Source organism: Phoenix dactylifera, chromosome 1 (genome assembly GCF_051530095.1).
Source record: "Phoenix dactylifera cultivar Ajwa chromosome 1, Ajwa_hap1_PhDact_Kaust_v1.1, whole genome shotgun sequence".
In the NCBI taxonomy this organism is placed as follows: domain Eukaryota; kingdom Viridiplantae; phylum Streptophyta; class Magnoliopsida; order Arecales; family Arecaceae; genus Phoenix; species Phoenix dactylifera.
Window position 1 is genome coordinate 8,507,654 of NC_143190.1, and position 12,781 is coordinate 8,520,434.

Sequence of the window (12,781 nt, forward strand, 5' to 3'; positions counted from 1 at the left end):
TGGAACAATTGATGAGTGAGTGGGGTGGGCCATCCCAAATTAGGGAGCAGCCCGACTTTTAAGTCATCACAAAAAAAGAAAAAAAGCCACTACATTAGTTGTTCCACCATTATCTTATAGGTCAAGCTTTGACTCCAGAAAAAGTAATGCTAGGGAACGTCTGCCAGATCTTTCATCAGGTCCCAATCTAAGATGGAATAAATAGATTGGTATGACCATATACTTTGCCCTTGCCTCACCATCGACATATGTAGTAGAATTACCTTTCATGATGTTAGATTCCTTTTTATAATTTTTTTAGCAGTAGGTGCCAAGGCTCCCCCACCATGCTTTGAACCCTCACCCTCGCTAAAGCCAATTCCTCAAAAGAATTTTTAATGTATTTTAATTAATATCGATTGATTTTGACTAACAGTCGGTAATTAATATTAATTACACTATAAAAATTGGACCGTATTTGCAATTTATTATAATAATGTCCCGTATATACTCAAAATTCGTGCTGTCATTTTGTCTATCTCCTTCGATTTCTCAACCCATTTTATTGGGCCAGGCGACATTAACATCCTGAAGGCGACAAGCTATGTGGAACTGTAGGAGAGCTGGAAAATAGCGGCAACGGCGGCAACCCAGTGAAGGAAGTAAAACGGTACCGTATCAGAAAAGAACCAAATGTGCTGGAATGTCCCACTGCATTATTTTCTTTGCTTCTTTTTCTTCTTGGTGAAATTTTTCTCAGCTTCGAAAGGGATGGCCGCCATCGTCTGCTTCAAAATATTTGAAATATAGCAAATAGAGACATTATCTTTCGAGTCAATCATGTTTATAAAAAGACTAATGAAGTTGTAGATAGAATGTTCTATTTTTTATGGCTAAGCAGCGTTTCGGAAGAATTTTTTTGACCGATGAAAAGAGCCGTTTAGAGCGCTCTGTAACTTATTATTTTTTAATTTTTTAGATATATATTTTTTGAATGCATTTATGTTAGGATTGTATGAATAATAGAAGGAAGAAAAAAAAAAAGAGGAGAGGAAGAAAGAATTGGACGATGTTCTGCCTTGTTTGAAACTATTTGCAACTGGTCAACTGTTCCCAAAAGGGCCTTCTCCTACTGTTTGTATCCGCTGATTCCCCGCATGCCCCCAACTACTTCCGTCACCATCGAAGGGCCCCGGTCTCATTAGGGCCTCCTTCAGGCCTTCAGCAAAGAGATGTATTGCTCTTACTTTCCCGAGAATCTTTTTTCGGCCAAAAAAAGGAAGATAATTAAGACAATGTAGAATATAAATGACAAAGAGAAACAGAAACAAAACCTCTAAATAGAACGGGTTAAAGAAAGGCCTAACTCAGTTACCAAAAGAAAAAGAAAAACAAAAAAGGCCTAACTCCCTCTTATCTCCAACCTCCTCTCCGCTCTTTTTCTATACAAGAACAAACGAACAGGAGGTCCTTTCAGACATCAAGGCACGGCCATGGTCTATTCGCCCCTAGACCAAATCTAGAAGATCTAAACTCGCCAACAGAAGAAGAGAAGAGGAGCACGAGAGAAGACATGAGATGATGGCACGTGTGGTCTAGTACGGCGTGCACATGCCTTGTTTCGCTCACTTCTCCTTCGCCTCCGCTTCCTCCTCCTCTCCCTTCTATTAATAGATCCCGGGTTTAATTTTCCTTTGGGTTTTTGGTGGTGAGGTTTGTTTGATTTCAAGCTCCACCTCCACTGCTAGACATCTCCCATCTCTCCTGTGATTTGACATCGGAAAAGAAGGCGACCAGACATGGCTTTCCTTTCACCTCTCCATCTCTCCTTCTCCCCATAGCTCTTGGGTCTATTCGGCCTTCTAGACCTTCCCTTCTACTCCTCCTTACTCTATTTTTCTCCTCCCCCTGCCTTCTATCATCCACTTCTCTTCCTTATATTTAATCTCTTCCTTGTTTTCTTTCGGGCTCCGTTGGTGAAGGGATGGAGGAATTCTCCCACTTGGGTGGTGGAAACTCTAGGGGGTCTTTCATATACCTTTCCTCATCGTCGGCCGCCGCCGCCGCCTCCACCACCACCACGGCATCCCCTACTCCACCGCCGAGCTCCGCCGCCTACGGGCGGAGCTTCAATCCCACTGCGCTGCTCCAAAACCCTAGCCCTTCAACCTTCAAAACCGAGGCCGGCTCCTCGCAGCACCAGTCTCAGAAGCTTGGGGAGATGTCGCAGAGCGATGTGGAAGCTATCAAGGCCAGGATCATCTCCCATCCTCAGTACTCCAGCTTATTGGGAGCTTATATGGACTGCCAAAAGGTCATCCATTCTGAATTCTATAGCCTGTAGAACCATAAATCTATAACTATGCAATCCTCTTGGCTTACCGGCAATAATTCCCATGCGTTTCTCTATATAGGTGGGAGCGCCACCGGAGGTGGTCGCGCGGCTCTCGGCCATTGCCCGCGAGCTCGAGGCGCGTCGGAGCTGCCGACACGAAGCATCAGCCGATCCCGAGCTGGACCAGTTCATGGTGCCGTTCTCAACCTCCTCTCTCTTCCTCTATATCTATACCTCTCGTTTTCTAACTATTTGAACTATATTATAGGAGGCCTATTGTGACATGCTCGTTAAGTACCGGGAGGAGCTAACGAGGCCATTGCAGGAGGCCACGGACTTCCTAAAGAAGGTGGAGTCACAGTTCACCGCTCTCACCAACGGCGCCTCAGCTCGCTTCTTGTCTACTGGTAATGTGCTGAAGGAATCGTTCCATTATAATATGATCCAAGCTAGGGAATCTGAGATAAAAGGAAAACGCTTTATTTCAGGGCCTTGGGATTTATTAATTCACTGTTTGTCTTTCCATATCGTCAGTGAAAAAGAGGTGAAGAGAAACTGTAGCTCTCGTGTTTAGGGTTCCGCACACTTTACTCTCCAACAGTGCAATGCCGAGGGGTCTGGCAGTATGGAAAAAAAGTACAAATATATTTGCGAGGCCCTTCCCACCTTCCTCCATCTTTCACGCTGGTCTGGGGAGAACCTTGACCGATTTGTTCTTTAATATTATATGAAACATTTATTTCTATTTTTAGAGTTTTAGCTTCTAGAAATAAATATAATAACGTGAGATATGGGTGGGAAAGCAATAAGAAGGCTCTCCATGACCCCATCACGAGGCTATGGTATCAACCGGCTCTTATATATGGTCTCAACCTCTAATCTCTTCCTTTATTTAGGTGCCAATCTATTTATTATTGTTATTATTATTGTTATCTTTTTCTTTTTGTGCATTGTTTATAGAAGAGAAAAAGCAGGAAGACAACCTCCCTGTTTATCACAGTAATATATAAATGTACGGAGCGGAGGTGAGGAAACCACACGTTGGTGCCTAATAAGCTAGAATTTTCGGTGCTGACAAGGCCCGTCTTTAGGATTCCAAGGAGTATCCTTTCTCGAGAATAAATGAGCAATAGTGTCATGGCTCGTTTTTCCTTTTTTTTTTTCTTTTTCCGTAGAACATCATGACTTTCTTTAACATTTCCATTTCGAAACGTTTCCCTCTCTCTCTCTCTCTCTCACACGCACACAAACACGCACACCCCCACCCCCACCCCCCGCCCAGCCCTCAACATGAGGTGTCTCATCTAATCATTCTCGCACGCACCCATCAACAATACCAGGTACTTGTACTACTACTACTGTAGTATATTTTTGTCAAGGTTCGACACCTCGACTTCACTTCGACCCCCATGGCATCCTAGTACTTTGAGGATGTAATAGTTCACCGTAAGAACTTTTATAAAGTATATGTAGAATTATATTTTCTATTTAATCTATGCGAGATATATGGAACGAATGTAGGTAGGTAGTGCGACTGTGTTTAATGCATCTTCCAATGCTTAGAAGTGAACGTTTATAAATTTTTATATATGTTATTTGAAAACGGGAGCAGTATCTGAAGGATGGTTTAATCGGTTTCTTTAGTTTATGTGTGCAGTTTTATGAGGTCATGAACACATGCCATGTTAATTATGAGGTGTGCTTGTTGCCCATAGAATTAGTAATATTTCGTAATAGCATTGGAGCGGATGCAAATTGGCTTTTTGATGGAATAGATTGCAGCTCTTTTTTCTAGTCCTGCTGTGAAGACTCTTACATATTCATGAGGCGAGCTGTATGTGGATTAAATGTCGATGAAGTTCTGTTTGATTGGGAAGGGCTGCCAACTTTGACAACTGATTCAAGTAGAGACATCTGGAGAAGAGGATAAACAATATGATGATTGAAGTGTCAAGTAATTGGAAGATAATGATGCCTTTTTTCTTTGTCAATAGAGAAAATAATGATATGTCAATAGAGAAAATAAATCGTCCGCCAATCATAAACTCTGATGAAAATCTATGACAAGCTACTCAACATTTTTATTCAGAATTCTTGAGAATCAATGAATCAAATGAGTCAAACCTCTTTGAATCCATGCTTTTGTAAGATTTTCAGGTTATTCTCCATTGACATCTTTCTAGGCAAGCCGCTGATCATCGATCATAGCTGCAGTGGAGTCTTCATGTGCCTGATTGCTTTCATGAATATCATCACTGTTATTGCCAGAGGAAAATTCTCCTCGAAATCCTGCCTGCCTATATTTATTTTCAATAATTACCAATTGTATTTGTAGCATATCATGTATTCCTTGCTTTGCTTAATTGGCGTATTTCTGTAAAATATAAACATTTAAGAATTGATAATCCTCCAAGAGTATGTTAAGATTTGTTAAAAATTTATCTTATAAAATGTATCGGACTTTTTTTTTGATGAAAAGAATTGGGCATTCACCCAGTCCAAGATTTTATTAAACTCAATAAAAGTTACAAGTTAGCCATGGTCAACAAGAAGTATTGGACTATAATATGTTGACCTATATAAATTATTGTGCATTTGATGCACAAATGATTTTCTTGAGCAAAATGATGAATATATAATTGGAACTAATTCTGAGGCACATTATGAATGAGACACCCCTAGAGTTGAAATTTTTATCCTTAGAACTTTATTGCCTCTCTTGCGCCAAATCATAGAAAAAATATTGGTTGGATCAAGTTAGTGGTGCATTAGTCCAATCACAAACCAACATGCATCAGTTTCACTCCGTTTTCCCTCTTTCTTTTTCTTAGTGTGCATGTTGATTTGTGGCTGTACTGATCACCGTTGAACTGGTGGATCTGGTCCAACCAATAATTTCACCAAACCATGCATCAAGGTATACCCCTGCCGACCAAAACTTATGGTCCAAAGAAGAATTAATAGTAAATGTGTTTTCTTTACACCTAGGAACTTCCCTTGTCATTGGATTCTAGTAAACATAATACCTACAGAAAATATTCTTGTCCTAGTGTCCAAAGGCAGTTGATTTTCTTGATGACATACCTTGGCACATTAATTGGGACAAACCCTCCAATTGTGCTCATCCCTTCATAAAATAGAGCACAAAAATGGTTATAAAGCAATGTTTACATTTCAAAAAATTAATAACTTAGTGCTCATGGAAAAGTAGAGGGTGTTGGATAATAAACTTGATTCCTAACGTAATGTGGCATCCAACTAGCATCCTAGCTGGAGAGTCAAAGTGAAGTCAAGATCAAGAAGATGAAAGGCCAAGGGTCACAAGAGTCATCTTGAGTTATAGAAGATCGAGAGTCATAAGTTGTAGAATGTGAACAGTCATGAGTTATATGAGATTTAAGAGTCATGGGTCATGCATATATCAAGAGTCATGAGTTAGAAATATTAAAGATCAAGAGTTATGAGTCACATGTAGAAATTTTTAGAGTCATATGAAGTCTATATAAAGGATTGTAAGCATCCATTTGTAAGGTGTGAGTTGAATGAAAATTATTCTTCTTCTAAACTTTGTTCTTGAGAGTTTCTACCACCTTCTTTTTGAGTGTTCTTTCTCGTTTTCTAACAAAGTGATATCAGAGTTAGATTGATCCAATGGCCAATAATACAATGGCATTTTTGGTTCTTTAGCTCACCAAAGACAACTACAGGAATTGGTGCATCCAAATGAAAGCATTGCTCAGCTTGTAAGATGCATGGAAGATGGTGGAAAAAGACTATGTTGAGTCTGAAGATGAGGTGACTTTGATGGAGAATCAAAGGCAATCGCTAAGGGAGTCAAGGAAGAAGGATAAGAAGACTCTTTTCTTGTTTTATATTTAAGGGTTGGATGAAGCCACTTTTGAGATTGTTACAGCTGCTACAACATCAAGACAAGCCTGAAAATTTCTTCAAAAAACATACAAGAGTATTGATAAGGTAAAGAATATTCGTCTTCGAAATCTTAAAAGTGATTTTGAGTCTTTACAAATGAAAGATTCAGAATCTATTGCTGATTATTTCACAAGAGTTATGGTAATTATTAATCAATTAAGGAGGAATGGTGAAACTCTAACCGATGTTCGAGTGGTGGAAAAGGTGTTGCGGTCTTTGGAACCGATTTTTGATTGTTGTTGTTGCAGCCATAGAAGAATCCAAAGAGTTGGAGGAAGTGACAATTGAAAAAATCATGGGCTCTTTGCAAGTTCGTGAGAAAAAACTTAACAAAAGAAAGTAAGAAAAGCCATTGGAGCAAGTTCTACAAACGAAGCTTAATACAAAAAAATATTATGGAAGAACTCAAGAAAGAGCCCAAGGATGAGGTCGAGGCCATGGCCGAGGACGAGAAAGAGGAAGAATCGAATGTGGCTCATCAAGCAATGAAGAGAAGGAGCAAGATTGAAATCCTGTAAGAGGAAGAGGACGTAGTAGAGGAAGGCCATATGATGGAAGGAGGTGTGATAGATCTAATATTCAATGTTATAATTGCAAGAAGTTTGGGCACTACTCTTCAAATTATTGGAGTGTTACTAATCAAGTTGATGAGAAAGTTAATTATGGTGAAAAGATAAATGAAGAAAAAAAGGCATTTCTATTATCAGCATATAAAGGAGAACAAGGCAACAAAGAGAAAGCATGGTATCTTGATACGGGAGTGAGCAATCACATGTATGTCAAAAGAAGCATGTTTGTGAAGGTTGATGAATCAGTTGGTGGTCAAGTTACTTTTGGAGATTCTTCTAGAATTTTAGTAAGGAGCAAAGACACTATTTTGATTCGTTTGAAGAATGACACTTATACATTTATTTCCAATGTTTACTATGTGCCAAATATAAAGAATAACATTTTGAGCTTGGGGTAACTTTTGGAGAAAGGTTATAATATTCAAATGCAAAATCATACTCTTGCTATAAGAGATTCAAATAGATTGATTGCAAATGTTGAAATAACAAAGAATAGAATATTTTTTCTAAACATTCAAAGTGAAGTTGTTATGTGTTTTAAGGCTTGTTTTAAAGATTCATCTTGGCTTTGTCATTTGAGATATGGTCATCTTAACTTTGGTGCGTTAAAAATTTTTATCTAAGCATGATGTGGTGAAGGGATTGCCATTCATAGAACATTCAGAGCAGCTTTATGAAGGTTGTCTTTTCTACAAATATCACAGAAGGAGCTTTCCAAATGAAGCAATATATTAAGCACGGGAGCCACTAAAACTTGTGCACAAGGCTATTGAGAAAAATGGAACATGGAAGTTAGCTACTTTACCGGACGGGCAGAAGGCAATTGGAGTAAAATGGGTATATAAGTTGAAGAAGAATGCACAAGGTGATGTAGAGAAGTACAAAGCAAGCTTAGTGGCCAAAGGATATAGTTAAAGGTATGGTATTGATTTTGAAGAGGCATTTGCTTCCGTTGCTCGTATAGAAATAATTATATTGATAATTTTTTTGGCAGTCAGTTTAAATGGCAAATATTCCAAATGGATGTGAAATCAGCTTTTTTGAATGATTTTCTTAATGAAGAAATATATGTTGAACAACCACTAGGTTATATCAAAATAGAAGAAGATGAGAAAGTTCTCAAGCTAAATAAAGCTTTATATGGCTTAAAGCAAGCTCAAAAGGCGTGGAACCAAAGAATTGATTCTTACTTTCTTGAAAATAACTTTATGAAATATGAGCATGCTCTCTAAGTAAGGTGAATGAAAAATGGAGATATATTTCTTGTTTGTTTGTATGTCAATGACTTGATCTTCACAGAAAGCAATCCAAGCATGTTTATGCAATTCAAGGAATCTATGATTCAGAAGTTTGAAATGACAGACATTGGCCTTATGTCCTATTTTCTGGGTATAGAAGTGAAGCAAACTGAAAAGTGCATTTTCATTTCACAAGAAGGATATGCAATGGCTATATTAAAGAAGTTCAGGATCAAAGATTGTAATTCGACAAACACTCTAATAGAATATGGCACAAAATTAACGAAGTATGGTGATATAGAAAAGATTGATCCTACTATGTTCAAGAGCCTAGTTAGAAGCCTTCATTACTTGATATGCACAAGGCTAGATATATTATATGGAGTTGGACTTGTGAGTCGTTATATGGAGGAGCCAAAATCATATCACTTGAAGGCCGCTGAAAGAATCTTCTACTACATCAAAGGTATTATTGGAGAAGGCTTATTTTATTCTTCTTCCAAAGATTTTTGTCTTGTAGGTTACTCGGATAGTGATTGGGGAGGAGACTTGGATGACAGAAAAAGCACTTCCGGCTATGTCTTTTACTTGGAAGACACTGAATTTACATAGTATTCGAAGAAGCAACCAATTGTTACTCTTTCTATATGTAAAGCTAAATATGTAGCTGCCTCCTTCGATGTTTGTCATGCAATTTGGCTAAGAAAGCTACTAAAGGAGATACAATTTCTACAAAAGCAATCTACAAGATTGTCCGCCATATCAGTAGCCAAGAACCCCATCTATCATGAAAGAAGTAAGCACATTGATACTCGATATCATTTTATAAGAGTGCACGTGAAGGACAAGGAGATCGAGCTTGTGTATGTCAAATCTCAAGATCAAGTGGCGGATATATTCACCAAACCTCTCAAAGTTGACACTTTCTAGAGATTAAAATTCAAGCTTAGAATAATTGATGGAAGATAATAAACTTGATTCCTAAGGTGATGCAGCATCCAACTAGTATCCTAGTTGGAGAGTCAAAGTCAAGTCAAGGTCAAGAAGGTGAAAGGCCAAGGGTCACAAGAGTCATTATGAGTTATAGAAGGTTAAGAGTCATAAGTTGTAGAATGTGAAGAATCATGAGTTATATGAGATTTAAGAGTCATGGGTCATGCATATATCAAGAGTCATGAGTTAGGAATATTAAGGGTCAAGAGTTATAAGTTACATGTAGGAATTTCTAGTGTCACATGAAGTTTGTATAAATAGTTGTAAGCATCCATTTATAAGGCATGAGTTGAAAGAAAATTATCCTTTTTCGAAACTTTGTTCTTAAGAGTTTCGACCGCCTTCTTCTTGAGTGTTCTTCCTCATTTTCTAACATAGGGGAGGAACAAATTACATAGATCTAGCAAGAGGTTGCAAAGTGTGGGGACGAAAGGGAGAAAATAAGAACAAACAAATAGTTACATGGAGTTCTGAATTTTCTCCTCATTTATGCTTTGTAACCTACAAACTAACTAATATATTTTTTTAAAAAAAACTAGTTAAAACTTCAAATAATATATGTAAGGTTTCATGATATCCTTGAAATGCTAATTAATCTTTTTGTGTGGGAATAATTGTTCATTATTAAAGAAGAAGATTCTTTTCATGTTAGTCGTGTATACCACATGAATTTTTAAGCTGAGATTATCCAATATCAATGTTTTTGGAGAACATATGGCCCAATTCACTGCAAAATATAATTAACTAATCCATTTTGCATATCAACCTGCAAATTTTATATCATGTCATAGAGTTCAAAATTGCAATTTGACTTGGATAACAATCAAGTTTTTCAATTTGAAGTGTTTGACCAAATACAATTTTGTAGCAGTAGCTTTTATCGGAGCAAATTTATTACTGTACATCTACAGAAAAGTATTCTGACTAAGGTTCTGTTAGAATACTTTAAATGGAATTTTCCGTTTTAGATTCTAACATATTAGGCTCTGAATTATGACATATCTACTTCAGTCGGCGCACAGCAGCTGCTTCAAACAGACAGGAGTTGCAAGATCTGACTGACTTGTATGGCATCCAAAGGGCATAAATGGCACGTAATCTCAGTAAATAAGCATCACTACTTGCATCGCCTCTGCTAATTCTGACAGCATTTTGTTTTCAGTGAATCTTTTCTAACGCTCTCTTTTCTAATATCTAGCCGTATAACACTGTTCCAATGGTGATGCTAGACATGTTTGCAGCGTGGAACATACGGACATTAGCTTACGAAGACAGTGGAATTACGTACCTACTTTGCAGAGAAACTAGTGAAAAGGATTCAAAAAGCTGTTATCAGAAAAAAGAAGTTTATGCCTCATATTGGCATCATGTATTTGTACCTAAAACCTCATCATCTGGATTATTCTAAAGTTTCTCGTATCCTGAACCACTTCATTTGTAATGTGGAGGAAAAGGGTGGGCTATATCATTCTAAGAGCATCTTCTTTGGGACTATATCTGTTTTTTTTTTCAAGGGGATATCCACCAGCTATATCACTTGCCAACTTTCTATGTACGACTTATTTTCTGGATGGGTTCAAACTAAGATCCAAGACTATAAGGTACAGCCTGACAAAGACCTTGATGCCATGTTTGTCTTGACTTCTTCATACTTCAATCTTTCTTTGGAAGCATTTTTGTGTTTAGTCTCAGGTCAACATCCAGTTTTCTCTGGCTGCTGACTCTAGTTCAATATGATGGCTTCTGAAATTGGACCATTGGCGTTCCAAGTTCATCCTGTCTTCTTATTATTATGATAGAGGGAGTTCAGATCCTATCCAGTTAGTGATTGAAGTGGAGACAAGCATAGTTTATTTTTCGTCTAACAACCCCCCCCCTAGCTTGAGATTCTCAGGGTTTCTTTGTAGCTTTTTAATTTGCTCTTGTGGATCCTGCAGATGAGAAATGTGAAGGTGTTGGATCCTCCGAAGAGGACCAAGATGCCAGTGGAGGTGAATCTGAGCACCCGGAGATTGACCCCCAAGCCGAGGACAAAGAGCTGAAGCAACACCTTCTGAAGAAGTACAGGGGGTACTTGAGCAGCCTTAGGCAAGAGCTGTCCAAAAAGAAGAAGAAAGGGAAGCTTCCAAAGGAGGCACGGCAGAAACTACTCAATTGGTGGGAGCTGCACTACAAATGGCCTTATCCTTCAGTATGTGTTACACTTCAGCTAGTATATCATTCCATAAAGAAGATACATCAAATTCCATTTACCATTCTTTATTCCTAACGTAGATTACTGAATGCACTAGGTGCATTTTTCGTTTGCTAGCATGCAACATGTTCTCGTTCCTTTTAACATTTGCAATAGCTACATATAGCTACATCTGTGCTGTTCTTCTGCGAGAAAAAAGAAAGAGAAAATACTTTCTCTAATTAGCTTGTGTCTAACGTACGTAACAATGGGCAGGAAACTGAAAAGGTGGCCTTGGCAGAATCAACGGGCCTCGATCCAAAGCAGATTAACAACTGGTTCATCAACCAAAGGAAGAGGCATTGGAAGCCATCCGAGGACATGCAATTTGTCGTGATGGATGGATTCCATCCACAGAATGCTGCTGCTGCTCTCTTCATGGAAGGACAGTTCATGGGGGATGGCATGTACCGCCTTGGCCCGTGATCTATGCCTGGTACAACCAACTTATAATTCATCCCAGGCATGCACATAAGTCTCCGCATATAACCATATCTGTGCACACGTACGTACATGCAGGATTATCGTTATTTTTGAATGGGTATTTTACTTGATCATTATTAAAGTACTTAGCAGTATAATTGTAGTATAGCTATTTTGGCAGTTTCAAAATAGTTGCTACAGTAACATGTTCATAGTGCCAATCTTTGGCCTTCGACCGGAGGTCATCTGTTGCTTGCTTCAGAATTTTGTGCCTCTCTCTCTGTCTCTCTGTGTGTGCGTGCGTGTGTGGCTTTGTTTGGCTTTGTGTGGCTTTGTTTGGATTTTTAGTGCTAATCCGCGACTCAAATTGCACTTGAGTTAATCAGACCCGGCCTGATCTGCTTTTGAAGACCCATGGGTCGGGTCTAGGTCAAAAACTGGAGTATTTGAAAAGTGGCATGGGGATGGGTTTTGTTATATTTGACATAACCCAATCCATATATCATCCAAGACTAATTAGGGTCATAAAAAATATGCATGATTTGATCCAAACTTGATTTAGCTTAACTTCAAAACCCAAATTATGTAAATATCTCTTCCCCCCTCCCGAAATCCTAGCGACCCTTCTCTTTTCATCTGGTCTCTCTTAATTATATCAAAGTATTCAATGCTTGTTTGGTGGGTCTTATTTACAATGTTCTCAAGTTTGCAAGCTTGTACATTAAGAATGTGTTTCTAAGTAAATTTTTGAAATAAAAATTCATGTTTGAATTAGAATGCCTTTACTGTAACTATCAATTACTATGATTTAAACTATGAAAAAAGTTATGTACCCACAAAAACAAAGAAAAGAGCGACCTAAAAATATAATTGAGTTAGGTTGAGGTCAGACAAACCTTGATCCAGTTTGACCTAATTGCATACTAGGTCCCGTGGAAATAGAGAAGGGTGCTAGCTAGCTGAGAAAAGGCTAGTTAGCCAATTGGATGCTTCATATTAAACAACTTGCTACAAACTTTGAACATATATCCTGCAACTTTAGACTACTTTGTTGATGCTGATTAGATAAAATTGTTTTCTT

General features: G+C 38.2%; 1 protein-coding gene across 1 annotated transcript; it reads left to right on the forward strand.

Moving 5' to 3' along the window:
• The first annotated feature begins 1,311 nt into the window (after positions 1-1,311).
• LOC103713687 (homeobox protein knotted-1-like 12) lies at positions 1,312-11,961 on the forward strand. Its single transcript, XM_008800700.4, has 5 exons — positions 1,312-2,293; positions 2,394-2,507; positions 2,583-2,721; positions 10,982-11,235; positions 11,494-11,961. Exons 1-5 carry the CDS (start codon positions 1,964-1,966, stop codon positions 11,701-11,703), a joined length of 1,047 nt encoding a protein of 348 aa, XP_008798922.1. The 5' UTR covers positions 1,312-1,963; the 3' UTR covers positions 11,704-11,961.
• Positions 11,962-12,781: the final 820 nt, after the last annotated feature.